This window comes from Musca domestica, unplaced genomic scaffold, assembly GCF_030504385.1.
Source record: "Musca domestica strain aabys unplaced genomic scaffold, Musca_domestica.polishedcontigs.V.1.1 1, whole genome shotgun sequence".
NCBI lineage: Eukaryota > Metazoa > Arthropoda > Insecta > Diptera > Muscidae > Musca > Musca domestica.
The window spans coordinates 25,258,185-25,286,167 of record NW_026712114.1 but is presented as its reverse complement, the minus strand read 5'-3'; the positions used below and the strand labels follow the sequence as shown (position 1 = coordinate 25,286,167).

Here is a 27,983-nt window from a genome sequence, read left to right as displayed (position 1 = left end):
TTGAGAGAATATCCAGGCATTTCATTCATCTTTCGAGCTATTTGACTCATTTTAAAAATGAACAAAAAATATCAAATAAATGAAAACAACTTGTTGGATATAATTTTGAATTATTCTGACAGGAAGCGGGCATAGCATCTGGGCTGTATTTATGTAGTTTAACGAAGCTGTTCTACCTCCTAATTGTACCATGATATTTATTGCTCTAAACTGAAAGAATGTTCAAATTTTTACTGTGATGACCGATTTTTCCTTTTTGATGGAACATGAGCAATGAATATAAAATTCAAATACTTTTGATCGTCCAAAATCGTGGAGTAAAAAATCTCTAAAAAATATACAAGTAAAGGATGATATAGGTATTACATTGGTTTAAATACCTCATGCACTTTTCGTGTTTTGTTTCACTGTCAAACATATTTAGTGGGGTCTAAAATTTCACCATGAATCCTCTTACGAACGAACACCGCTTGCAAATCATTGAAATTAATTATTGATTTTTGAGTGGCGATCAGCTAGAAACATTGCAATAGCTACCAATGCATCCAGAAAAAGTTACTGTTTGGATCGGATTTCAACGAATATAAATAATTTTTTTATTAAAATTTTTCAATTTCAAAATTGGTTTGACATTTCATTTTCCCAGCAACTGTGTCGATGTGACTACCTGTATTCTTCTATCATAGGTTTATGGGTAGCATTGAGCCGTACTTCATCAAAGATGCAGCGTCGTTTCAACGAGACGTTCGGTACGGGCCCATTAGTTCTAAGATCGTGCAGTTTAACGTTTTTGTGGGCCTATATAAAACATCATATCTATACATACAGACGAGCCCACTTCAATTGACGCATAGAAAGACAAAATTGAAGCACATATTATTGTGGAGAGATTTCGGTTTCTGGGTCTTCAATAAAATTTTTCGATTAATATAGGAGTCACTGTCTGGTATTAACCTTTCACGCAAGGCAGTAATTCGTAGTATGGTTCGTTGATTTTATATATTGTGCCCCTTTTTGATGCACTCGTCCATCGCCTTTATCCATAAGGTGAGAATACATATAACGCTTTTTTGACTGGCTTAAGTCATCAGCTGGATTCTTCCGAAAAGAACAAAGCAGAAAATCGAAATAAGTCAAACTAAAAGTCCATTGTTCCCTACGAAAAAGCCAGCCGATGACTTAAGCCAGTCAAAAAAGCGTTTTATGTATTTTCACCTTTACATCTGCAATGGATCAATGTACAATTAAATCAAGGTAACCGCACTTCAAATAATAATAATATCCAGCTATGGATTTTTCTGTAATTTAGCTTGTTAAATTAAACTTCACTAAAATCACATCCACATCCCTGATTTGTGTATATTCAATGGATTTATAAACATATAATTTTGAAAATGAGATGTTGTCAAATGTATAATTTTGAAAAAATTACAAATATATGATTACCTGACGTTACTTTCTTAATTTTCACCGTACACTGGCTGCTTTAATTTTTATATAGATTTCGATATTGAATATATATAGGATTGCCTCTAATAGTACGTTTATATATATATGAGGGTTAACCCACTAGATTTGGATTTAAATTGTCATATCCATTACTTTTACTTCAAATAAATCCTCTCAAAGTAGGTTAACCCTACAAAAAGTTCTAACGTAAACATGGCATAATGCTGTAGTTGGAGTAGTCCACGGCACAATCAGAAAATGTAGTTTAACCTCAAAGAACTAAAAAAAAAACTTGTGTCAAATAGCCTTTTTATCATGAAAAAATTGTTTTGTTTTATTTCAGCAAATTCATATTCAATTGCAGAAAATGCAGACATAAATATGCTCATTTAAAAAAAAAAAAAAAAACTTTTCCTTCTTAATTTTGTCATGTATTGAGGTAAACCCATGGTACAATAAAATCAAGGTGGGACTATGATACCATATGATTTTATTTTCATGGCCTAGTATGTCAACCTTATTTGTTTATGTGAGTGTATTCTTTTCAATAATAACAACTATTTTCAGAAAATATTCAAATTCGGTTGTTTTCAAAATGCTTATTACAACGTATGCATCGACAAAATCTACAATTTTTGTTGCGAAATAAACCTTTAGAAATATATAGAACACGATTTTCAAAATAAAGTTTGACCTCTCATTCAGTTTTCGCGGTTTTCATTTATTTATTCATGTTTTGATAGAAATTCTGACATTACCAGCCAATCATATAGACCTCCATACTTGCATTTTCTTTTAAGCTAGCCTATCTTGTCTTCATTTTACTATGGGTAAACCCACAAAACATTATTTCACAAAATTAATTTGCTTTTTTCCAAAATTGTAAAATGTTTAACCTATTAAATATTAATTTTTGTTTGAAATAAATTCAAATTGTTTTCTTAATTATTAAAAATCGTACAAACTATGCAATGTTTTGACAGAATTATCCTTCCTCCTATTATTGCATCATGTGGAAGCTATCAATAGCTCTCCACAAAATTAAAAATGCAAACGTCAATAAAAATACAAAAGAATATGTCATTACGAACTATCTTCTTCTATTAACCATTAACATTCTACAATAAACAAAGACTTGCCCCAAGTAAACTTGCCTAATGCAAATAGGGACATAATTAATATAGCCAATAATCTGTTTGTTGTTGAACTGTAAGTCAGGCAATACCGCATCTGTGTATGACGGCTGAGTTGAACTTTTGACTCGGTTGCGGAATTTTAAATGCCGACACTTGTATACAGCTCGGCTATGATCTATTGATAACAAGTGCGATATGGCAAGCAACAACAACAATGCATATACACAAAATTTCTTATGAACCGGAACTTGATAAAAGGAAAGTTTCTATAGCCTGTTAATTAATGTATACGATATTTTAACATAATCAAGCTACAACAATTCTTTTAATTAAAATAATGAAGCCTTATTTTTTCTCTATACACAAAATGGCCACAGTCAAGAGAAATTTTCTGACAGGTTGCCGTATTGCTCATGAAAATAGTTGCCGTATGAAGATTTCTCACGATTGTGCCACTTTGTTCACAAATGGCATTGCCTCATTGGAATTTTGGGAAATTATTTTGCTATTTTCTCCTCGAAATCGAGTAGAATTCATGAGGGTGATATTATTTTCATTATAAAAAGAAAATTTAAAGATGTTTTGCGTTGTTGTTTTGTGAATATGAGAGAAAATTTATTAAAAATCATTGCCATAAAACATATGTTGGGTCATGAATGGCAAGACTCTAACATACAAAATGGCTGCTTCGGGGAGTTGCCCATTTGCCAAACAATCTATTTAGTTGGCAATCAGCTGTTTCAAGTAGTGATGTTTCTTGAAAAAAAGTTGTGTGTGAAAAAATTTGTAAAATTTTAGTTTTTTAATAAATAAAATTAGAGTTTTAATAACAAATATTGCAAAAAACTAAAGGGTGAGTTCAGATCGCATAAGATTGTAAAAGCCCAGTTTGGTGAAAGTTCAAAGTTTTCAAGCAATCAAAGGTGGAAAATTTTCCTCAGAAAATTTGCATTTCTGACCATTTTTTTCTCGTTCGTCTAAACTTGTGTGTGAATGGTTACGATTTTACGACCCTTTTTTATATATATTAAGATATATATAGTGTGTGACAAAACAAAGAAAATATACGAAAAATACATTTTCAAATGTCAATAATCGAATAAAAACATAAAATACAATGCAAATTCAATGAATTTTGTGCAAAATTGCAAATGAAAAACGGTGTATCGGTGTGAAATTCGACAAAAGAAAATTGCCTAAAATAGGTTAATTTCAGCAACAAAAATACTGTAGAGAGCCAGCCAGCCAGCTAACCAACCAGCCAGCCAGCCACCGCTGCCACTCGTTTTGCAACTTGAAAGGTGTGTGTGTATGTCGCATTTTGAATGGTGGTAGCCTTGCTGGAAAATACAAAAAAAAAATATCTCTTCTAAAAAGATTATACAAAAAATCTGGATAATTATGTGTTTAGTGTAACAAAATAAAATGTTTCAATTATTTATTATTGAGAACAAGAAGAAGACAAGCCAGCAGCGGCAGTAGCAGCAGCAAACATATCCAATAAGACACAAAAATATGGATTCCACACATACGTACGCACAACGCACAAAACACGTACAGATACAATTTGGAAGCAACACAACCACCACACCTAAGAGGAATGTGCAAGGGGAAAAGAAGCACAAACAATTGAAGATGGGAAGCAAAGCAAGAAATAATAAATACAAAAAGAGTACACCACCGAAAAGCCATTCCAAAAAAGATTCAAAGCCACCAAAAAAACAATTTGCTTTTTGTTTTTTTTTTTCTTTCTTTATTTTGCTTGAGCATTTGATTTTTTACAACTTCAAAATGTACCTACCTATATGCAGCCATGGATAATAAAGTGAAAGGATATACACGACGTAACGGCATAACGACGCAGAAGTGTAGACAAACAACAGAGTCAGTCTGTACTGAATATGCCACCACCTGTTTGATAATACCAATAATAATAATTGTCGTAATTGTAATTAATTCAATGCAATGCTGAGATGGATTGGTACCTCTGTCATTCGATTTCGAAATTCTTAAAAACATAAATTTTTTGTTGTTTTGTGGCAAAAATTATGGCTTCCATTCCAAAACAATTCTTGTCTGTTTAAGTTGTGTACCAATATCATCTAATAACTACAAAAACCTACGAATCAAATTTTTATTTGAGGGAATCCCCCTTTTTGGAGAACTTCATTAAAAATCTACAAATTTCCAAACTATTCTTGAATACGCACATTAAATTGAATTTTAAATGAATTGGCACGGCTTATTTTATGAACTGGGGTACAAACAGCCATTGACTCTCAAGTCTGAATAGACAGTGCTGATTTTAGGTCAGAATACGAATATAAATTTCGTCTTACCGTGCTGTAGTTGAACTGAGACCGTTCTAAAATCTTTAACACAAGTATATCAAAAAATTTCGATGCACATTTCCGCATATAACAGCATACTCAACTTGAATCTAACCCGTAGTGGGATTCTTTCACTCAATTTTTGAATTCCCGACAAAAATCGGTAACTTAGAAACCCAAAATGTTGATATAAGAAAAAAGTTCCAGTTGACAACATTGGTGCTTATCGGTAGGCCTTAGCGACTACTTTGATTTCGTCGCTACCTTTCCGACAAATTTTTTTACCGACTTTTGTTGGTAACTCAAGAAATGAGTCGGAGCATTCCAATACCGGATAATTACAATTACCTAATTTTAGTACTTTTCAAATTATTCTTCTTTTATGTGACACAAGTATAAAATATAATTGTTATTTACACATACTTATAATAACATTTAATCTTATTCTTCCTTGACCGAGTTGGGCCTACAATTTCAACATAGAATTGACTAACGCATTTCCATTCTTTTGTCCATGTATTTCTGTAGCAAATGACAGAACGCCGTAATTGACCGATTGAGAAAAATATTTTGCACAGTCCATAGGCCCAAGGACGAACCCTATTTAAAATGGTAGTATTCGTATAGGATTTGTATTTAGTTATCATACATATATTCTATATCTGATCAAATATAATAGATTTTGGCACATCCCAGCAAATTGAATGCAAGTGGTTTTCACTTGATGATTTGCTTGGACTTCCGGCAACATCCGATCTCTTCTTCAACATTTGAACCAATACTTTTAATGCTGGTCACTTTCTGGAAGAGATTTCTATGCAGAAACATATTTAATTAAAGAACCTTTCCAGCATGTCCAGTATATACTTACAAAATGATTTGCAATTGATCATTTAAGATGACATTTTAGTTAGATATAGCTCCCATATATTACTTCCCCAAATGCTATATCTTGGCAAATAGAAACAGTTTTTTTTTTAACGGTGCGGTAACAACTTCGATAGTTAGGATCCCTAAAATCAATCAAGTTAATATACTTTTAATTTTAAGGCACTTTTGGAGTGAAGGAATGCACTGGAAAAATTAGGTCGTCCATCAAGCTCTCTTGGGTTCCAGGCGATTGCAACATTTCTGGTAATGAAGCAGCAGATAAATTGGCAAGGCGAGTATCCGAGTCATCGAAATTGAGGTAAAAAAACTCGGTTACTTTTGATTTTAAGTCACTTTTGGTGTGAAGCAATGCGCTGGAAAAATGTTAGGTCGTTCATCAAGCTCTTTTGGGTTCTAGGCCATTGAAAAATTTCTGGCAATGAAGCAGCATATGAATTGGCAGGACGAGTATCCGAGTCAATCCATATTGAGGTCGTCCATTCTGTTAAACCACCCTTGTGCCAATTCTTCTGAGTGATATATGAGCATTACTCCAGGAGATTTCAACAAAACTGGCTAAATGAAAGCGAATGTAATGCTTCGGAAGAAAATTTGGCATACTCTCTCCAGGAAGAGAAATCATGGCTAAATCAGACCTAAACCTTGTGGTGGGAATCATATGTAATATAAATGTCATGATTTCTAAGTGGAGTGGCGAAGACAGTGATTCCCTGCAGGCTCTGTCAGGATAAAGAGGATACTAAACGGTCGTGAGAATCTGCCTGACGGGGATCAAATTATGCACGATCTGTCTTCCATTCAACAACACAGAACCAAAAATTATTCTTCAGATAGCCGGAAGATTAAAGTGACTAAAGAAAACTAGAAAAGCACTAGTGCCGAAAGGGATGCCAACTCATCGTATATTTATCTTGGATACTACCGAATTACAGGAAATTGGTTCAGATGATGTATTTTGATCTACATTACAGCTTAGCATAGAAAAGCTATTACATTTTTGCTTCTATGCATAGTTTACCAGTAGGCAGGTTAAGTTCGAAAATGGGCCATGTCGGTCCATAACGGTATCTCTCGATATTCGGTATTGTCATGATTTTAGCGACAGTATTTACCGGAATTATTTGAAATTTCGTATTTAAAGTTCGTAATGGGTACTACAGCCTATGAGAAAAATTTTCGTAAGCAGGTCCACGTTTTCGTATTGTCTCCATATAACAGTTTTCATTTAAGTGGTATTTTCCGGATGTTTTTTGTAAAATTTCAAGTTCTTTCCAAATGGTGGATGATATTAAACTTAGCTGTTTTTTACTTGTTATAGTTCCGTCTGATTCCAAATCTATACAGCTCTTATTCTAATAAAAACACATACTTGCAATGGTTAGTGCTTTTCAATGAGCACAATGGGGTAGGGTATACTCGGCCTCACCCGACTTTTGTCCTTTTGCTTATTGGTTGGTTGTATTGAACTCGATAATATAAAGTCCAATTTCTTCATATTAACCATCCATATATAACCATGTTCGACTGTACTTTCGATCTTTAACGCTACTATGAGATAATTTATAACAGCGTTACCTGGCATTATCAGGGTGTGATAAGAAAAAATGCTTACTGAAGACCGGAAGCACGAATATTTATTGCTTGTAAAATCATTTTCTTTTTTGATGTTTAATAAATAGATATAATGCCACCAGCCGAAGTGTACAATGCACCAGTTAAACAGGGTGAGGTAAAAAACTGCAACAAAATCAAACGCCATAATTTTTACATTTTTTAAGTTTTATTGAACGAAAGCAAAAATGTCGGAAATAGCATCAAATTTTAGAACAAGTTTAGATTTGTTAGAATTGGTCCCTTTGACGCGAATTATGGTCTTCAAACGGCCAATTAAAACGGCCAAACGCTGCCCGAATGTTGCTCTGCAGTATTTTGGCCCATTCCTGCGAAGCGCTTGCTTGAGGTGATCGACACTTTGGTATTTTTTATGGCCAATCTTGCTTTCCAAAATACTCTAGAGACAATAGTCCAACGAATTGGTATCCGGAGATTTTGGTGACCATTGTGCGCTGAAAATGAAGGGAGGAACCTCATTTTGTAACCATTTGACATTTCGGGCTCTTAGAGATTATCGGCACAGCCGTTTTTGAAAACAAGTGCTAATTCAAACTTACCTTTCGAATGTTGGGATCCAATGGGTAAAAGCAAATAAATGTTTTTCTTATATTTCTTAAATATTTATTTCAGTATTACTTTTAAATAAATTTTGATTTTATGTTTCCACTGCTATATTATTCTTATTTCTTGAAATATAATTATCATAAATAATGAATATTGATGAAAAACTATTAGGTATGTGTTGTAAATCTTACATTATAACGTTTCTAATTCAAATGTCGTCCATGGAATGGATCTAAGACTAAAGAATTTTGTTGTTGTTGTTAACACGAGTTGGTGATTGAGTTGAAATTACAATCATTATTACTGGCATTCAAAATGCGACTGTGCCTTGGAACAATTGTTCCATTGATGTTGGTAATAGAACTTGAAGAAGTGGAGGTAATGTTACTACAATCACCAATACCACTAATAATACCGGTTCTTTGTAGAGTGTTATTATTACAACTACTACCACCACTGCCGCTGCTGCTAATATTCTTGTTGTTGTTGCTGCTGCTGTTGTATTTATGAAAACTATTAATGTCACCATAATTAACAATGTTATTGTTATGCACGTTTGTGGCATTGTTTATAACAGATTCGACTCCTGATGTTTGTTGTCGGGGTGTCACTGGCGTTGGGGGTGGCGGAGGTGGTGGTGGTGCTGCTGGTTGTGGTGTTTGTGGCACAGGCAAATGTAAATGCCTTTTTGGAGACATTATGGCTGTGATATCCTTAGATGTGACATTGAAATTTATAATATTATTGGTCGACTGCTGTTGTTGTTGTTGTTGCTGCTGCTGTTCATGTTGACCCATTACATCCTTGTGGTCATGTAAATGTGCTGCTGCTGCCGCATTTGAACGCATCGACAACGACGAGGATGTAGCAGTAGCAGAACTTGCTGTTGTCATCGAATGCAAATGTGTGGGCAATTGTTGTTGTTGCTGGACTTGATGGTAATGTTGGTTGTGTTGCTGCTGCTGCTGAAGGTGTGCTGCTGGTGTCTGTAGGTGGTGGTGATGATGGCTATGTGCTTGCTGATGATACAAATTCTGCTGAAGATTCGTTATCATTGATGTCGTCGGATGGTATGCCGTTTGACCCATTAAAGAGCTCATAAAACCATTGGCCACAACAAAACTCCTAAAAATAAAATACAATGAGACAGTTATAAATTATGTGCATTGGAAAATCATTAAATAATTAGCATTAGTTTTATGAACACACTGGGTTCTCTATTCATATTTTAATGGGAAATGTGTGCGTTTAAATGTCGTTAATGTCGCTGTGGCTTCGTGTTAAATTTATTACAAAACGTAAATCATTTTTAGGACTCGTTTTTCTTGTGACTGACAGACAGACTGTCTTTTTTTGATGGCAGTTTTATTTCTGTTTTTATTATGCTTCCTTGAGCTATTTTCTGCATTATTAATAAAATAAGATTATCAAAAAACGCAATCGACGTTGTTACCTTCTTAATAAATTTCTAAGTCTATGCATTAACTTATATCCAATAAGGTTAAATTTGCAATCATCTGTTTTTCTACTTTTTTAAAAAGTAGATATAGCTTCATAAGCCTTTAACGGGGTAAAAAAGCAAAAATTACGTGTGAATTGCTAAATTTTAAGAATCGTATAGAATCCGAGACATATTTTTAAGGATTACATTTGTATTGAATTTAATTTCATTGAAATACATTATTATTATTAAATTTCTTCTATTTACAAAATTGTCTCAAAACTATTCCGATTTTTGTCTTCTGAAGAATAACCGTGAGGAATTTCTATTTACGATTTTAATTTCTATTTCACATTTTTTTTAATGGGATTGTTTGAAACTTGGTATTTGGTTTTCCTAACGACCACTATATATTCTGGCTGAAAATTTTCTATATAGGTCTATATTTTTCTATAGGTCTTTATTTTCTATGGGTATTTTGACGCTTGTAGCCACATTTTCCAACAGAATTGTTCACAATTTGGTTTTTGACTTTCCTAATGTCCACTATTTCCTCTGGTCGAAAGTGTCTACATTTGTTCATGTTTTCCCACAGCCCATATTTCGATCACACAGCTAGAGATTTTTATATAGGTCCACGTTTTCCTAAACGGTGCATACTGTTATTCGCTACTTTGATGATTTCCGTCAGATTTCCCTACGGAATTGTTCCTGTATTTGTATTTGGAGTTTCTATTTCCCCTGGCATTATCCTATAGCCTCAATGTAACGGTACCTTCAGTATTTTTCGAATTTTAGCCACATTTTCTATCAGATAGATTTTGGTATTGGTAGTTCGTAATGGTTTTCTACTTCCGGTGTAATAACATCTATATATGTTAACTTTTTGCTACATCTTCCATATAACAAACATCCTTATATTCGGTATATTTTACTTGTTTAATTTGCATATTGTTGTTATTTTTTGGCCAATGATTATTTCTATTGTTTGTGTGTTTTAGCTTCTTGACCTTAGGTTTCATATACAAATTAAAACAAAATTATTTTATTTGTATTTTATTCCCGACGTTTCGTCGCTGTTTTGGCGACTTCTTCTGGGGAATTCGTAATATAATTTTTAAGACGAGTTTACATAGAACATATAATAAACTACACTACTTAAAAATTAATATCACAGTTTTTTTTATTGTTTGTTTTATCTATTTTCAATGAATTAAAACACATTTTCGATTTTGGGGTCTTGAGGGGCCTTGAATCTTTGCCAATTTAGTTTAATAATTTTTTAGAGCCTCTTAACAACTGGATCGTTTCCACAGTGGTAAGAATAAACCCTTTTTTAATTTTAATTCCGAATTTTGGTAAAACCCTTCCAGAAAAAAGATGGAAGCATATAGTTGGTTGGAATTGAGCTATTTCGACGACGATAAAGCAGTATTTGGATCTGTCTAAAACCCGCAAAAGAATGGCTCCCCTCATTACACCACTGAATCAACTACATTAGTGAACTTAATTCCTTATGATCCTCAGCATAATCATATGCTTTCTTTGTAGTATCTGGTTGGGTGCCGACACGACACCAAGGCATCTACGTGATTTAGAGAAGGATATCCAAACAGGGAATGAACTCGCTCTTTATTAGAGATTTTTTTAATATTTTGACATTTGTGTGAGCACATAAATCTTTTTCTGATACAAAAATATATTTTAAATCTACTCGAATGCTCCTTTTACTTTCATTGATTATGATTGCTTTTAATGACTATGGGTCGTTTATGGGCGAGATATCCGAAAAAATAGAAACGTCACATTACGCAAAATATTTTAATGTGGAATTTTTTTTAAAGGAAATCGAAATGTTGACCTGACGCTTTGTCACTATCTTCCATATTAGAACATTCCTTACCTTAGTCTGATATAAATATTACCACGTTCAGTTTGGACGATATATATCCTCTTCCCCTAATAAGAGACTTAACTTTAATATTTAAACTACTCTAAACGTTTAACTTTATTAGAGACAGTCCATTATAAAAAAATGTATTGCGATGAAGCAACTGCAACAATCCTGCTCAATGCCTTATTCCCTCTGGCTAAATTTTTCCCAAATTGATTTTTAGCTTCTGTTTCGATTTTCCATTATTTTTATCAAGATTTTTCCCTTGATTCCAATTACTAGCTACAATACCATATTGTAAAATTGATGATCTTACCTATACTGTTGATCGATTTGAGCCTTTTCAATGCGTTTATCCTTGGCTCGCCGATTTTGGAACCAAATCTTTATTTGAGTCTCGGAGAGATTCAATGCCTCGGCCAATTCAAAACGTTTGCTGCGCGATATATACTCATTACGATGGAATTCCACTTCGAGACGTAATGTTTGTTCATTACTGAATGTGGTGCGTTGGCGGCGTTGTCTACCCTCCTTGCGACGGCGGCGGGCCACTGAAAAAGAAATTTTGTTAAATGAAAATATATAATTTCTATTATTAGACAAATAACATGATAATTTTAGTTGGGAATAAATTTAATAATTTCTTTTCATATTATATATGTTATAATAAGCCATTATGAATATGAATTATCTTATCATTCGGGAATATTTAATATTATTTTTTATTCTTTTGAACATAATCAAGATTATCGAAAAAAAAAATGTGGTGAATTTGTCTTTCAGTTTTCAATGGCATGCGGTGTAAATGATCTATTATTTTGAAGAAGATTTGTTGTTTTTTTATTTTTCTAAACAATCCGCATCTACATCTGATAAGAGTGAAAAAAAATCAAATCTATTAGTGCATAGGAACATTTTCAAAAAAAAAAAAAAAACTTATACTAATAGAAATAGAAACAAATTTTAGTAACGTCATGATATGCTTCTAAACAGCTACGTCATGGTTATGGTTATCTCTGTTACCGTTCGACCAGACAACTAGCCGAACCAAACGTCCGACCGGCCGCCTCAGCAACCAACCACCCAATCACACCAGATATTTCATTGTTTATTTCAATTCGATGGCTATTTGGAATGAATCCAAAAAGTCAATTTTTTTTTCTATGTAAATTTCAAAATGAGTTGAAATTCGAAAGAAATTTTGTCTCTGAGCAAAGAAAACTGATATGTATGTGTTAATAGATTTAAAATTTAAAAAAAAATCTCTTACATTTTATTTGTTCACGCTTAGTCCTTTTGTCGCCATGCTTTCTACAACTAATAATTGTTTTTCTCAACTACTGGCAATATAATTGTTTATTTGCTTGCTTGGCAAAAATCAATAAAATTAGCCATATTTAAATTTGATTTTTTATTTTAAATCACATTAGCCGATGTTTGTTTTTTTTCTTTGTTTCAATATTATTATTGGCAAACACATTTTTTTGTGTTTGGAATACAACTCACATATAAATGAGATAGGTCGATCCAAAGATGATGAGGCTGATGACGTTTTTTTTGCAAACGGAATATTTTTTCTAACCTTGAATGTTAAGGCATGTTTTTACGATTTCAACCGTGTATAATCTGTATTCTATATGTTTTGCAAATAAAAGCCAATATTGAAAAAATAAAAAAACGTTGCAACGTGTAATCGCCTCCGCAGTCATTGAGTTTATTTTTTTTTTTTTTCAGTTTTTGTTATAAATATTTCGTTCGAACACCAAATTTAAAAACGGAATACAGTGAAACCTTTCAATTCTAAACGCATCCCATACAAATTGGAATTTTCAATTGTATAGCAAATTTTAATTACAGTCTTTTCCTTTTCAGAACCATTTCATATGTGTAGAGGGGATGGGATCTATAATTGTTATATTCCAACAAAATATCCAATTCAAATTTGAGGCCCCATGAAAACAGGAAGTGGTGATTATAGGATGCTCTGGGAAATTATTTTGTATAACCTGAAAGACTTTGCTACACAAAAAATCTTTAAAGGTCTGGATAATAACTATAACATTTGAGAAACGATCGGAGTGCACGCTTTTATGAAGGCGAAGTATTTAAAACATATATAAAGTATGAGGCCAATTTGATGCGAATGCATATCAATTGAGTGAAATCAACTGTATATAAAACATACATATGTGTATTTTCCAAAAACCTGAAAGTGTATTATCGTACCCCTCATTTGGGATTTGATCCTATTTTAATTTTTTTTCAACAAATGATAAGGGTATACATTTTTATATATTATATTCATCTGAGATAACATGTTTAGCTTCGGTTGTTGCATACAAGGTGTTCTTTATCGGCCGAAAACATGTCCTTCAGAAGGTCGAGATGTGGAAAAAGAAATAATTTTTCCATCCACCTATCCTATCTTCCCCTAATTTTTGAATGGTATTCCAAATAGTTTGAATATTTTGTCATGATTGCAGACTATGGCTTTGATAATTGCTTTCTTCGAGCGAGCCAATTGGGGATAGTCCCCATTTTCCATTCAAATGGTCTGTAGTTTTGTATTTAAAGTTCAATGTGGACTGAATGAAAATTCAACATGAAAACATGTCTTTCAGAAGGTCGAGATTTGAAAAAAAAACACATTTTTTCCATCCACCTGTACTATTTTTCTCTAGTTTTTGAACGGTCTTCCAACTAGTTTGAGTATTTTGTCATGATTGTAGACTATGGCATTGAAAATTACTATCTTTAAACGAATTGGGGATAGTCACAATATGCAAATATCAAATGACCTGTAGTGTTGTATTAGAAGTTCCATGCGGACTGAATGTCATCTTCGAAAAACGATAACTTCCGATTTACGGTAATTTGAGTTTTGAGCATTAATATCCATCCAATTGGGATACCTTGTAGATTTATAGCCAACTTGCCCTAAATGTCCAGTGCATGTACAATATTTTGAGAATTCCAGCATTATAATTTCATTTCCGCATCGGCAATGACATTGATTCTATCAAACAGCAGTTCTACAGGGTGAGATAAAAAAAAAACTGTAACAAAGTCAAAGGCCATAATGTTTACATTTTTTTAAATTTTATTGAATAAAAGGAAAAATGTCGGAGATAGCATCAAATTTTAGAATAAGTTTAGATTTGTTCGAATTGGTCAACTTTCGCACGAATTATGGACTTCTTGCTTGCTTTGGAATGTCCAAGGTCTGTGGCCAAAATGTTTGCATGCCCAAAGCCTTAATAAACCCTCCAGAATATTTTCGCAATAATATTCGGCATTTATTCTGATGCCACGGTTGATTAAAACAAGGGGAGACACACTCCATCACCATGTCCGGCGCTTGAGTTCTGGTGCCCAACCGAAGGTGCACATATTCAGCTGAACTCTTTGGCAAGTAAACATGATCATTTTGTTTGTTTTCAAACTGATGGACAACGAATGTTTTCTCATCGGAGAAAACCAAATTAGGCAGTTCAACACTTTCGGTCAAGCGAAACAACTCTTTAGCTCTTTTGAGTCTATTTTCTTTCTGTGCGGTGTGCGAGCTCATTTTTCAATATTTGCCGAATGGAATATTGCGATATGTTCAGCTTACAAGCCATTTTTCGATCAAGTTGCTTCTGTGCTTTTCGAACTATTTCTGCTGATGTTGCTGTTTTCTTCCGTAACCAGTATCACGGTAACGAGCGATGATACGAGACACAAAAGATTCATTCACATTTAAATGCCGGAGTGCTCTAACGATAGCCAAACGATTTGAAGCCAAATATAAAGAAATCACACTATCACGCTTGAATTTCCATCACGAATAACTTTTTTTCTGGAAAATTCTTACCAAAATGCTTTTGTACGCTTATAAACTATATAATGAGCTGTCACTGGAATAATTTTAACAGCTGACGAGAGGCTTTGAAATGACAGCAGTCTTAAGTTGGTTGCATTTTTTTCACTCACCCGGTATATTTTAATTTAGCCCACCTATTTCTGTTTCATTTCTTTAACAATTGAAAAAAATCCCTTAACAATAGTAAAATTGTTTTTATCTCACTCAAAATAGCTAAAGTTGGATAATAAGCTAATAAGAAAACGCCAGCATCCCTTTTTTTAATTTGCCGTTGAATACATATTCATTTCTATCATTGCATTTCCTATTCATACATTTCTTCTTCCAAGACATTCCACGTAAAATCTTAAAAAATAATTACAATAGTCAAAGAATAACCCAAGGAATTTCTACTCAATCCTATTTTTGATTGGCCAACATAAATATACCTCGGTTTGCCAACGGAACATCGACCGCTGGAATCACAATACAAATTCTTATTACAATACAAGTTTTTAATTTATATTTTTATGCTTCAGAAAGTTTTATTTGAAAATATGTTTTTTTTTTGCGTAACAATAATAATAATAGACCACAAGAGGGTAATATCCTACCCTCTAGGCAGGAGATGTGTGTTTGTCTGTCTCTGTGCCTGTCAATAAGTGGTGAGTGTTGTATCATCACACCCTCTCTCCAAGTGACTAGAAAAACCTCCAAAACAAACAGACTGACGAAACTGACGAGCCACAAACCAAATAGCCGAATTCAAGAATTTTTCACACTGTCAAACAGATGTTGGTATTGTGTGAAAATTCCCGGATCAGTTAAAAGATTTAATTGTTTCATAATTTTTTGTTCTTGCTGTTGGGTGTCTGTTTGTTGTCTTTATTATTTTGTCTGGCGAGGTGTGTGACAAACGGGTGGGCCAAGTGTTGCCATATTTTTGTATACAGTTCAAAAAGGACTTTTATGTCATGAGAAAGCACATACTTAAAACAATGGTATGACAAAAACCTAAATAAGTGTACTCGGCAAAAGTGGAATATTGTTTTGGAGTTACATACATATTACAATAATTCGTTCGGAAACCTGTGCTTCAAAACATGGTCATAAATGGAAAATTTGCTACGAAGAGATGTTCTATGTCCTGAAAAACTAAGATCCTAAATAAAAGAAAATCCTTTGGAAAATGTGGTCAAGTCCTTCGAAAAATATAAAACCCGGGTGTACCTTTAGGTGTTATACAAATATGTGGAACTATATCAATATTGATTATTTTATTGGAAGGACGGTTTCTATATACTTAAAATTCAAAAAAAAAAAAAAACAAAATTTGGACAAATGTGACATAAGCGTGAACAATTCAAAGCCCTCAAAGAGGGCCTTACCAATATTGGACTGGTGTGAACTATTTTTCCAACTAATGATTTGAGAAAATTTTTTGGAGTTTTTAGACATTTAATGTATTTTTCAACGGAACTGACTATAATTTGGTATTTGGCGTTCATTTTTAGTACGCCTACTTGGTACAAAGAAATTAAAAGCGGGCCAGGTTTTGCTATAATTCCATATAATTGTATTAACCGACTTCCGGTATTTTAAAAATGAGGTCCGTATTGGGCAACTGAATCGGCTATTGTTATTGCAGCACGAAAATTCGGCATAGGTACACGTATTGGTTAACTACCAATTAGACTTTTCAATTGATATATGTTAAAGTGACATTCCATATTCATATTTAATCTTTTAAATCACATTTTTAGGCACCCAACGCAAATTTTAAAACAGAAGAAGCTCTTTGGGAGTATGATATGAATTCATATATCTGTAGCATAAGTACATTTTAAATTATTGTGCAGCATGGTATATACTTTGTATACCCAAACCCATATAACGGATTTAGACCCTAGGTCTCTTTGGACCGAATCCGTTTCAGGACATTTGAAGTCGATCTAGCAATGTCCGTCCGTCCGCCTGTCTCTCTAGCTGGTGCGGACGATATCTCTCGAAGGTAGTATTCGATTTGGTCCAAATTTGGCACATTGTAATTTTAATATCACACTTAGATCGAGTTCGGATATGGGCAAAATTGGCCCATTCCTTCTTGTACCTCCTCCACAAAAGGTCGAAATTTTTAAAAATAATTATTTTACTACACAGAAAGAGAAAGTATAATTTGTATTAGTGCTAGGTCAGGTGCGAAAATGGTCAATATAGGTCCACTCCATCAAGTATCTCCCCCACAAAGGGTTAACATTTTGAATAATTATAACTCTTATAAAATGTGATGTAAGACTCCGATTGTCTTCAAATTACACACATAACCAGACCCAAGGTCTGGTGTGAAGATGGAAACGCGAAATTAACATCCTATTCCATTCAGACTTGGCACATCTCAATATTTTTATCAGCACAAGATGGGATATATCGGTCCACTCCTTCCGGTACATCCCCCACAAAGCGTGAAAATTTTCAATATCTACGAAGCTCATAAAACGTGAAATCTACATTCGATTTCATACAGACTCAGAACATCTTAATATTTCCATCTACATAAGATCTGTTATAAATATTGTAGAGATCGTACCATTCCTATAGGTTTAACAAAAAAAAAAAAAACGCTCAAAGAAAGCCAAACAAGCATCCTACTCTCATCGAATTTTACGCCTACAAACATTTTTGCTAACACAAGATGAGTTGTGAAGATGATATATATTTTCAATACTTTTATCCGTCATAACTTGTGAAACAAGTCAGCGATTCTTTACAACTTGCTATATCTAAATATTTCTCCCAACTAGAAATGAATGAATGAATGCGGAATTTATGATTTCGTATAAAATTGTTAAATTTTCTTGTAATTTTGCCCACATCGATATTATCTGAATTATTTGTAGTATGAAAATGGAATTCTTCGGTCGACTATATCTTCTACGTCGCGCACATTTTATCATTTTCTAAAAATTATCACATGTCTGATATAAAAGGAAGAAAATAACCAATGTTTATATCAAATTTATTTAGGTCCGATACGAAATGGACAATATTGGCCCATTCCTTCATAGAGGGTCAACAATTTAAATATTCATTACAGAAGTCAAAATATATTTAAATAATCGATTATTGGCTGAGGGTATACATCTGTCTGCAAATTTTTTGTGGTTTGTGGTTTTTAATCGTGAAGACAGATCATAACGCAATTTTGACTTCCTCGTCTTTGAGATATGTTTTTTTTTATCAAAAAACTTTGAATATTTCTTTGTGCATTTTTACTTAAATCTCTTTTTGGTCATTAAAACAAAAAAATAAAATAAGTGGCAACACTGGATGTGTATGAGAACGCGAGAATGGTGAGGAGAGGGGTGATGTATGTTTGTTTTTTATTGTTTGAAAATTAAGTTAAATGCCAATGTTAACAAACGTTATGTGTATGGGTGGGAATGTGGGTGCGTGTGTATGTTTGTTCGTGCTTGTGGATGGGAGACAAAAGGATATTTTTGCTGCAGGATAAACGATGTTAAACGTTGCAAGTTGAAATGAATGCATTTTGATAATGCCAATGATGTGGTTGTTAACAAATATTTAGATTTTTGAAAAAAAGGAAGAATATTCTCTGCATCCACCCCTCTTAACTTTCTGAGTCCTGTTGGTTTTTGTGGTCATAATTAATTGTGCAACCATTTTTCGTTTTTTTATTACGTTCCTTTGTATCACATTCACACGCGATTTTTAATGCTTCCTTTTATTTTATTTGAAGTGTTATAAGAAGGGGATTGATTGTTGTTTGTTTGTCTGTCCGTCGTTCTTTTTTTACCCTAATCATAAGGATATTAAATCATTCAAGTGTTTAGATTAAAAAACACTTGTTATCACTGATGTGTTGTGGGAAACGGGAGGAGGAGGAGGAGGAGGGATGGGGAAGATAGATTTATCATGTTTCAATTTTCTATCTCGTTATTATTGTGTTCAGTCGGACAGTCGTCAGTGCATGAGAAAGAGGAGATGCGTGTTTTATGGACATTAGTAAGCCAGTTTTCTTTGGAGGGGGGTTACAATGTTTTGTATTCCATTTTTTTATAGTTTGCTAATTGAAATATTAAAAACGTGGGTAGTTTTTTTTGTGGGTTTGTTGAAAATAGAACCTGGATATCCTCAATTATTACGCCTATTATTAATTATGAAAACGTGCTATTCTGTAATTGATATCCAACGAGCACTTAATCTCTCACGAGACATTTGGGAAATTATGGATGCCACGGACAAAAATTTTGTGGAGACACGTCAAACGACCGTCATTTGGTTTGCTGGGTCCTATTTTCGTACCATATCTCGTACATATGATACTCTACACCACTATGCGTATTTAGTAGAGCTCCCGTAACAAAAACGTTTGTATTGGGAATATAACTCAGGTAGATCATACCAACTATGGTCCAAATAACATTGCTGCATAGTGCATGATAAGACTTCGATAAGGATTATATTAAAAAAATATTTATTGTAGCAATACCGGATACCGAACCGAGATCCACCAAGTGGTAAAACTCGGTTGAATATGAAAAAATCTATTCAATTTGAACTGATATTACATATATGGTTAGCAATAAGCGTAACATCGGATAAAGATGTATATAGAAGCTATTTAAAAATCTCAACAGATCTCGATAAAATTTGGCCGAGTTTTTTTCGAGCAGGAGCTGATGTGCGGTATCAAATATCATTGTTGAGGAGTGCATATTACGCATGTGAGAGACTTTAAAATCAAATCAAATGAAGGGCTAGATAGAAAAACTCCAACAAAGTCAAACGAAATAATTTTCACATATTTTTTTAATTTTTTTGAAAGAAAGCAAAAAATTTCGGAAATAGCATCAACTTTTAGAATTAGTTCAGATTTGTTCGAATTGATCCCCTTTGGCACGAAATATGGCCTTCAAACGGTCAATGAAACCGTCACACGCTGCTCGAATGTTGTTCTGCGATATTTTGTCCCATTTCCAGCGAAGCGCTTGCTTGAGGTGATCCAAAAATACTCCAGACACAATAGTCCAACGGATTGGTATCCGGAGATTTTGCTGTGGCCATTGTGAGCTGGAAATGAAGCGAGGAACCTCATTTTGTAACCATTCTTGAGTGGCGCGTGCTGACTGCGATGGTGCTGCTGAGTCCTGTTGGAATGTCCAAGGTCTGCGGACGAAATGTTTGAGAGTCCAAGGCTTTAATACAACCTCCAGAATATGTTCGCGATAATATTCGGCATTTATTCTGATGCCACGGTCGATTAATACGAGCGGAGAGCGACCATCGGCTGTTATGGCGGCCCACACCATCACCATGGCCGACTCTTGAGTTCTGGTGGCTAACCGAAGGTGCACATTTTCAGCTGACCTTTCATTATGTTTGTTTACAAACTGCCAAACCAAATTCGGCAGTTCACCACTTTCGGCCAAGCGAAACGAAGCAACTTTTTAGCTCTTTTGAGTCTTTTTTTTCGGTTTCGGTGTATGTTCTTGCACTTTTTGGAATTTCAATGGCTTTACCCGAGCTCATTTTTCAATATTTGCCGAATGGAATATTGCGATATGTTCAGCTCACGAGCTATTTTTCGGTCGCCATTTTTCAAGTCGCTTCTTTACTTTTCGAACCATTTCTGCTGATGTTGCCGTTTTCCTCCGTCCACTTCCTTGACTACGTTGGGCTACGCTACTAGTATCACGGTAACGAGCGATGGTACGAGACATAAAAGATGTATTCACATTTAAATGGTGCTCTAACGATAGCCACTTGTGGTTTTCCAGCCAAATATAAAGAAATCCCATTATCTCGCTTGAATTCTATCACGAATGACTTGTTTTTCTGGAAAATTCTCACCAAAATGCTTTTGTACGCTTGTAAACAATAGAATGAGCTGTCACTGGAATAATTGCAACAGCTGTCGGACGAGTGGCTTAGAAATGACAGCAGTCTGAAGTTGCTTGCAGTTTTTTTTTTTCATCTCACCCTGTATATGAGAGCTATGGCTATATCTGAACTGATTTTCACCAAAATCTGAAGTGCTTGCTTTTAGGATGAATTCCGTCGTAAGTGCCAAAAGTGTCCATGGGCCAAACAAATATTGTATGCAAAATTGAATCTCTATCGGATAATAAATGCGACCTGCATTTTGTTCACCAGAATACATGGACAGACGGACGGACGGACTGACATGCAAAAATCGACTCAGAAAGTGATTTTATGAAGATTCTCAAAAGTAACTATGGGCCTACCTCGCTTATTTCTCCAGGTTACAAAAAAATGCACAAAGACATTATACCCTTACCTCTATGTGGTGTAGGGTATAAAAACCGACTCCAACAACTTTGTGTTTCTGAAATAATCACACGTTTTTGTAAAGTAATTGATTCTCTTAATATAAATAAAAATCCTGTTAACCCTCAGACGACAGGAGGTGGAGATTGACTACTATTTACAATAAAAACCAGAACTTCAATTAGCATGTAATTCGAAACCGCATAACAAATCCAGTTTTGTTCCCTATTTCTTTGCAATGGTTCTGCGACCATTGCCGCAGAAAGAAATTAAACGTTTTTTAGGTTTCCCTTTTAGATCAATTACAATGTTCATTTTTTCCTAATAATATTTTCGTTGTCCTCAGAGCTTTTTCTTTCTTCAGTCCCTTTCATCCTTTGTGTGTGTGTGTGATGTGTAAACAGAAATCAGTTTTTAATAAACAAGAAATCTGCACTCTTTTTTTTTTCTGTTAACTGGTTTTACCACAGCCAAGTGGCAACGAAGAAGTGAGTGTTAAGTGGATTGACCACATTTGTGAATGAAAGTGGACGAATGGGAATGTCTGCTGGTGGTGGTGGCAGGTTCTTCCGATTAGGTTTTTGGTAATTCGATATTAGCCAATTTTTTTGGTTAAAGAACTTACAAGTCTTTTTTTCTTCATCTTAGTGATGAAATAACCCGATTTAAAACCGGAAGTATTTTTTCGGTTTACCAAGTTTTTTTCGGAATAGTTTTGTAACACCTGTGTATTGTTTTTTTTTTAGAGGATATGTTTCTGATTGTTTGAAAAAAAAAAACTTTTTTTGCTGCCTTTCAATTGTTTTACTTCACTTGACTGACAAAAAACAATCTTTACCATTTTTCTCCCTCCTGCCGCTTCGTTCAGAAATGTATCCTGTATTCTTGACAAAAAGTGGCTTTAGAAATTGTTTATTTCTATGCGCTGGCAAACGGGTTTCGGCTTTTGCTACTTCAGCGACACCTTCTTCCTCTTTGTTAGCGCCCCTAAAACGTTACTACACCAGCGATGATAGTAAATCAAATGGTGAAGGTGGCGATGGTGGTGGCGGCGGTGCCGACGTTAGTGGTGGTGGTGATGTTGTAGAAAATATTGATGGCATTAAGGTTAGTTCAAATTTCAATCAATTCATTTCTGATCGAATTAATTAGCCGAGCTGTTGTTGTCTCTGTCTCTCTCTCCCTCTCTTCATTAGCTTCCGCCGGAACCCACTACCTGTTGTATGTCCGGTTGTGCAAATTGTGTTTGGATACAATATGCCGAATCGATTGCCAAACTAATGGACGGCAATACGGAAAGGGTTCGCGATCTGGTATTGCAAAAAATCGAAGATCCCAATTTGAAAATGTTTCTTAGTATTGAATTGAAAAGTATCCAATATCGTATGGATATGGATAGAAAATCGGATACAAATGAGCTATCGACATCAAGTTCTACATCCGCAACAACTTCCGACAGCGACAATGCCACAAAGTCATAGATTATTGGGTAGTTTAAAAATGATTCTGTTTTCTTTATGTACAAAATGTTATTGATTCTGTTTAGTAGAAATAGTACAAAGTAGATTTTTGTTCTCAATACTTTATAGTTTGAAAAAATGTCATTCATTATTCATTGACAATTGTTGAATAAAGATTAATATTTATTTGAGTTAGAAATTTCAAAATATTTGGAAATACGTTATAATTGATAGGAAATTAATCTTTTTTTGATGAATTAAAATTAAGGCCTGGGGGTTGATTCTTTCTCTATGAAAATATAATGTGAAAAGATTTTCTCAATAACGTTTTTCATATGACATTTGTTTCCTTTATACAATTTTTGAATTGAGGCCCAGATCTCACTGATTACAAAACATTTTTAGCATACTTTTAGACGCTCACCAAAATGTCTAAATCTAAAAATCACTTTATAGTATATTATAAACTAATAAATTTATAGTGGAAATCTATTATTTGGTTTTGTATAATTTATAATAATATATTTATAATTTTTGGTTTTTGTATAATTTATATTATAGATATTTTTTTAATTCAAAATCTTGTGGCAGCGCTTAAAAGTGTGCTATAAAAATATATATAAAAAATCCCGTGTAAGAAAATTTAAAACGTCATATTTTCCCGTGACCTCATTGTGGACGTTTAAAAGTCGAAGTCGGCTTGTGCCTTTGCGCTATGGCAAATATTGTAATGGAATTAGATTTCGAATTTTTCGACCTAAAAATTTTAATATGAGCCAAAAAGTATGCAACATTTTTTAAATTAAGTTTTGCCTTAGTAAGGTGAACATCATATTTTTATGATTTTATTAGTTTGTTTCTCTTTGGAAACGATCTTAATAATCTGAAATTTGTAATGACAAGAAAAGCTAAAAAGATACTATCACACACTCTCCACTATGTCTGATGAAATGTCTGTGGAAATAAATTGTAAATTATAGTAGCAAAGACATGAATCGCTTGCAATCTGTGTTGTTGCACAAAATTGAATAATATATTCTAACAATTTTAAAGTTTTTTTTTTATTATTTACTGAGGTGAAAATGGTTCTCCTAAATTAATTTTTACGAAAAAAGAACACATCATTTTTAAGACATGGATAAATATTCAAAGTAGGCTTGGCGGAAGGGAAACTGCATGAAAAATGCTAATTTGCATAAAAACTCTCGATGAGCACTTTCAGAATATTTAAGCCATATATTCCCAAATGATTTCATGATTTAATGTAAATATTTCAAATGGTGAAATAACTGGCGTAAGGATTGTTGGACATGTGCTACTTTTGGATTTTCATCCATTAAAATATCGGTCATAGTTGGTTTTTTTATTGCATTTTCTAAAAATAGTAATTTGTTAATAACTGTGCTATTTATTTCTAAAATAAGAATATTTAAAAAATGTGAAAAAATCGAATTCTCATAACCAAATATTCGTATCTTTATACCCTTAGCCATATGGCTAGAGAGGGTACATATCATTTGGTAGGACCAAAATGTGCCTTATCGAAATATCGTTTTTACACCTTAGGTCTCTTTGGACCAAATCAGTTTTAGGTCATTTGGAGTAGATCTAGAAGGGAGTATCCGATTTGACCCAAACTTGGATATCGTAATATTATTATCAAAATTAGTTCGGAGATGAGCAATATCGGTCCACTCCTTCTGGTACCTCCCCCATAAAAGGTCAACATTTTCAAAAATATGTTTTACTGCAAAAAATCAGATGAAAAAATGGACAATATCGGTCCACTCCATCAAGTAAGGGTCAACATTTTGAATAATTATAACTCTTATAAAATATTCAATTGTCTTCAAATTACACACATTAGACTTGGCACTACTCAATATTTCCTTCAACACAACATCTGTTATAAAGATTGTAGAGACCATTCTTTCTGGTACCTCCCCCATAAAGGGCCAAGGTTTTGAATAACCAAAACGATTATAAAATCCAAAATAAGAACCCGGTTCTCTTCGTAATTCACTGTGAAGATGGGATATATCGGTCCACTGTTTCTGGTGTCTCCCCCAAAAAGGGTCAAAATTTTGAATATCCATGAAACTGTATTCCCATCGCTCAGTATGAGATTTGTATTCTACCGCCAAAATTTGAACTTTTGAGTGGGAGACACATAAACAAGTTAGGAACAATAGTGCGTATGATTGTGATCACAATGTATACGCCCAGGTGCGCTGTATGTGTAAATCGGGACATTAACTTTTTTGATGGGATGGGATTTTGATGGGATCAAATATTTAATGCTCGTAAAATTCGGGCCAATCCGTCAGAGATCTCTCTCTTTTTCCTTTTTCATAACAAAAAAATTGATATCGGAAAATAATTTCGAAGAAGGAAATGAAAATATCGCAAACGCTATCAAAATGGATTTTTTTAGAAGTTAGAGAAGAAATTGAAATATTTGTAACATAAAACATCGGCGGCGTATACAGTCAGCAATTTGACTATGGCATTTACTTGAAATTGCATATAAACTCCAGTCGCTTTTGATTTTTGTCTACCGAACAATTTTAGATAAGGAAAATTTGCAAAACAACAAATGAGGATTATTAATTTTCCGACTATTTATACATACATATTTTAAAGCTATTAAGAGCAGACCACCGACTTCCCAGGAGCGGGAGCAGTCCTGGAAGTATGAAACGAGCAAAACGTTATTTTTCGGTTTCGCATAATACGAATAAGGGCGAGCATGCTTTGCTTGTTTTAGTGTGGTGAGCAAAATTCGTTCGAAAACGAGCAGATTCTGCTCTTGTCGAGCCCTCTTTTAGTTTATGTCATACCGTTTTTGGATTTTTTTCGATGTGTATTTTCTCCAACCCCTGCAGCAAGCGAAGAAAACACATTTTTTCGTTTTTTCACATACGACTTCAGTATTAACTGAAAATCCACTTGAAGTACTTGGGAGCGTATGGGTGTCTTGAAAATGTATACGCCTGTGTGTCCAATGCGATAAATATTTATTTTACAATGAACAATATTTAATTTTTACTCTATGCTTTCGAGCCAAAAAAAATGAATTTCACATTTCGAAAAATGTCTATAGGACAATTAAGATATAATTGAAATAGGTCCTACCTAATTTTAGGAATGTACCTTTTTGAATTTCTATGCGAAGAAGGTCTAGCAATATTCCATAACATTTCCCACGTAAGGGTGCGGCCATATATCGGTTATTTTTAAGTATTTTCCAACTGAATTTGAAACCAATTAAATGTACATGTTTTGAAGTCCTTAACTACTTTTTCAAACAATTTTGCAATAATTTCTGCATTTTATGCCTTTGTATATTCTGAGATTTTAATTCTCATTTATCTGTTAATTTATAAAATTATTATATATAAAATACATTAAAATTTTCGGTACTTACAAAATGCACTAAGGCCCACGGAAAATGGTGTTTCGCTATGAAATCCAAAGGGCACACCCACACCAAATGTGGAGGGCAGGATATTATTCAAATCGGTTTTGGCATATTCCGGTAGCACTTGAGGTGTTGCGGTAACATTTACAAAGGCGACGTTTGTTGATTCCTTAGAATCCACTCTACACAACAATGAAAAAAAAAAAGAAAAACAAATAATTTTGAAATTGAAAAGTACATATTTCACTACACACGCAGACACACACACACACACCTTTCATCACTTATTGAAATATCCGGCGAGGAGGCCGTTGTTGCACCATCACTTTGATAATTTGTATCACATGTTGCTGGCGAATCGAATGTGGTTAAAGTTTTCAAATTCGATTCCGAATGCATAACCGATGCGGGACGTTGTGGTGGGGAGATGCCCTCATCGGCATTTGTTTCGAGATGACCGTAAAGACGCGCGAAAAATTGACGCGGTGACGATGGACGCATTTGGGTTTTACCACTGGCAATTATTGCCTGCGAATTTGTGTTTGGGGGCGATATATAATTGGAGTTTTGATTTTGTAACGGTAACATGTTTGTTTTATTTTTATCAACTATTGTTTTGTTTTGAAAACTTCACTTTATTTTGGAAATATAAAACAGACGTCCGCTTTGTTTCAAAGTAAGCGGCGTAATGATTAATTATTAGCCAAGTAATCACTTGTCGACCAACGCACACGGCAGTGATAATAATTTTTACAAAACAAACAAAAAAACGTATCCTCTTTTTTTTGGGAGGGCAGAGAATGCGTAATCCTTTACTTCCTTCACGTACTTGTACAGCGAGCAGAAATTTTGTGTATTTTTTTTACAGTGGAGGCGATGTTTGACAAAACTCGAGCCTTTTCCCCTTTCCCCTGGTTGTCCTTTCTTTTCTACGTATCCTGCTTCAATGAAGTATGGCGGCGTGGTCAAGCCTTATTGTGTCTTGGATGATTGTTCATTATGTTGTGATAGTATTGGTGGTTATTATGCAGCTCTCCTACGTTGTGTTGTTGTTGTTCTTGTAATTATGCTCATCAAACTACAACACAACAACTACCACCAATTATAATAGTCATAAATGGAGGCTTCTTCACCAAAGAGACAACCTGCAGCGTAATTTTTACAGTGTGGGTGAAAAGTTTGAAATCTTTTCTCAATTGAAATGAATAATCGATCTTCATTATCTAAATACTGGGTATATTTTATACGCATTATGCAAACAACAAAATTCAGCAGATTAGACCTAGAAAGTAGAGCTAAAAATAAAAGACAAGTGTATCCGAGTTTTGAAAATTTTCATCGCAAAGTAACCTAAACGTTGCAGTTTAGGTATAGAATGGCTTCGGAAATATTACAGATAACAATATGAGTATTATTTTGGTCAACAATTTCAGCTCTCAAGCTAGTCCTTTTTATTCCCTCAGCCATATGACTACATATGGTATATATCAGTTGATACGGCCAAAAGGTGGCTCATCGAAATGACGGTTTTAGACCCTAGGTCTCTTTGGACCAAATTCGTTTCAGGACATTTGGAGTCGATCTATCGATGTTCGTCCGTCTGATAACTTTCGAAGGTAGTATCCAATTCGGT

General features: G+C 34.0%; 2 protein-coding genes across 3 annotated transcripts; one reads left to right on the top strand and one right to left on the bottom strand.

Annotated features, from left to right (window-relative positions):
- The first annotated feature begins 3,297 nt into the window (after positions 1-3,297).
- On the top strand, positions 3,298-23,120 carry LOC101888957 (oxidoreductase-like domain-containing protein 1). Of its 2 annotated transcripts, none has more exons than XM_020038104.2 (3): positions 3,298-3,438; positions 22,338-22,576; positions 22,666-23,120. In XM_020038104.2, exons 2-3 carry the CDS (start codon positions 22,340-22,342, stop codon positions 22,948-22,950), a joined length of 522 nt encoding a protein of 173 aa, XP_019893663.2. In that variant the 5' UTR covers positions 3,298-3,438; positions 22,338-22,339; the 3' UTR covers positions 22,951-23,120. The 2 variants fall into 2 exon arrangements, with proteins under 2 accessions (XP_019893663.2, XP_058977041.1); XM_059121058.1 differs by lacking the exon at positions 3,298-3,438 and adding an exon at positions 3,446-3,886.
- On the bottom strand, positions 8,090-27,061 carry LOC101889140 (putative uncharacterized protein DDB_G0271606). The gene is made up of 4 exons (XM_059124420.1): positions 26,625-27,061; positions 26,357-26,532; positions 11,636-11,870; positions 8,090-9,109 (listed from the first exon to the last, which is right to left on the bottom strand). Exons 1-4 carry the CDS (start codon positions 26,936-26,938, stop codon positions 8,245-8,247), a joined length of 1,590 nt encoding a protein of 529 aa, XP_058980403.1. The 5' UTR covers positions 26,939-27,061; the 3' UTR covers positions 8,090-8,244.
- Between the last annotated feature and the right edge of the window lie 922 nt (positions 27,062-27,983).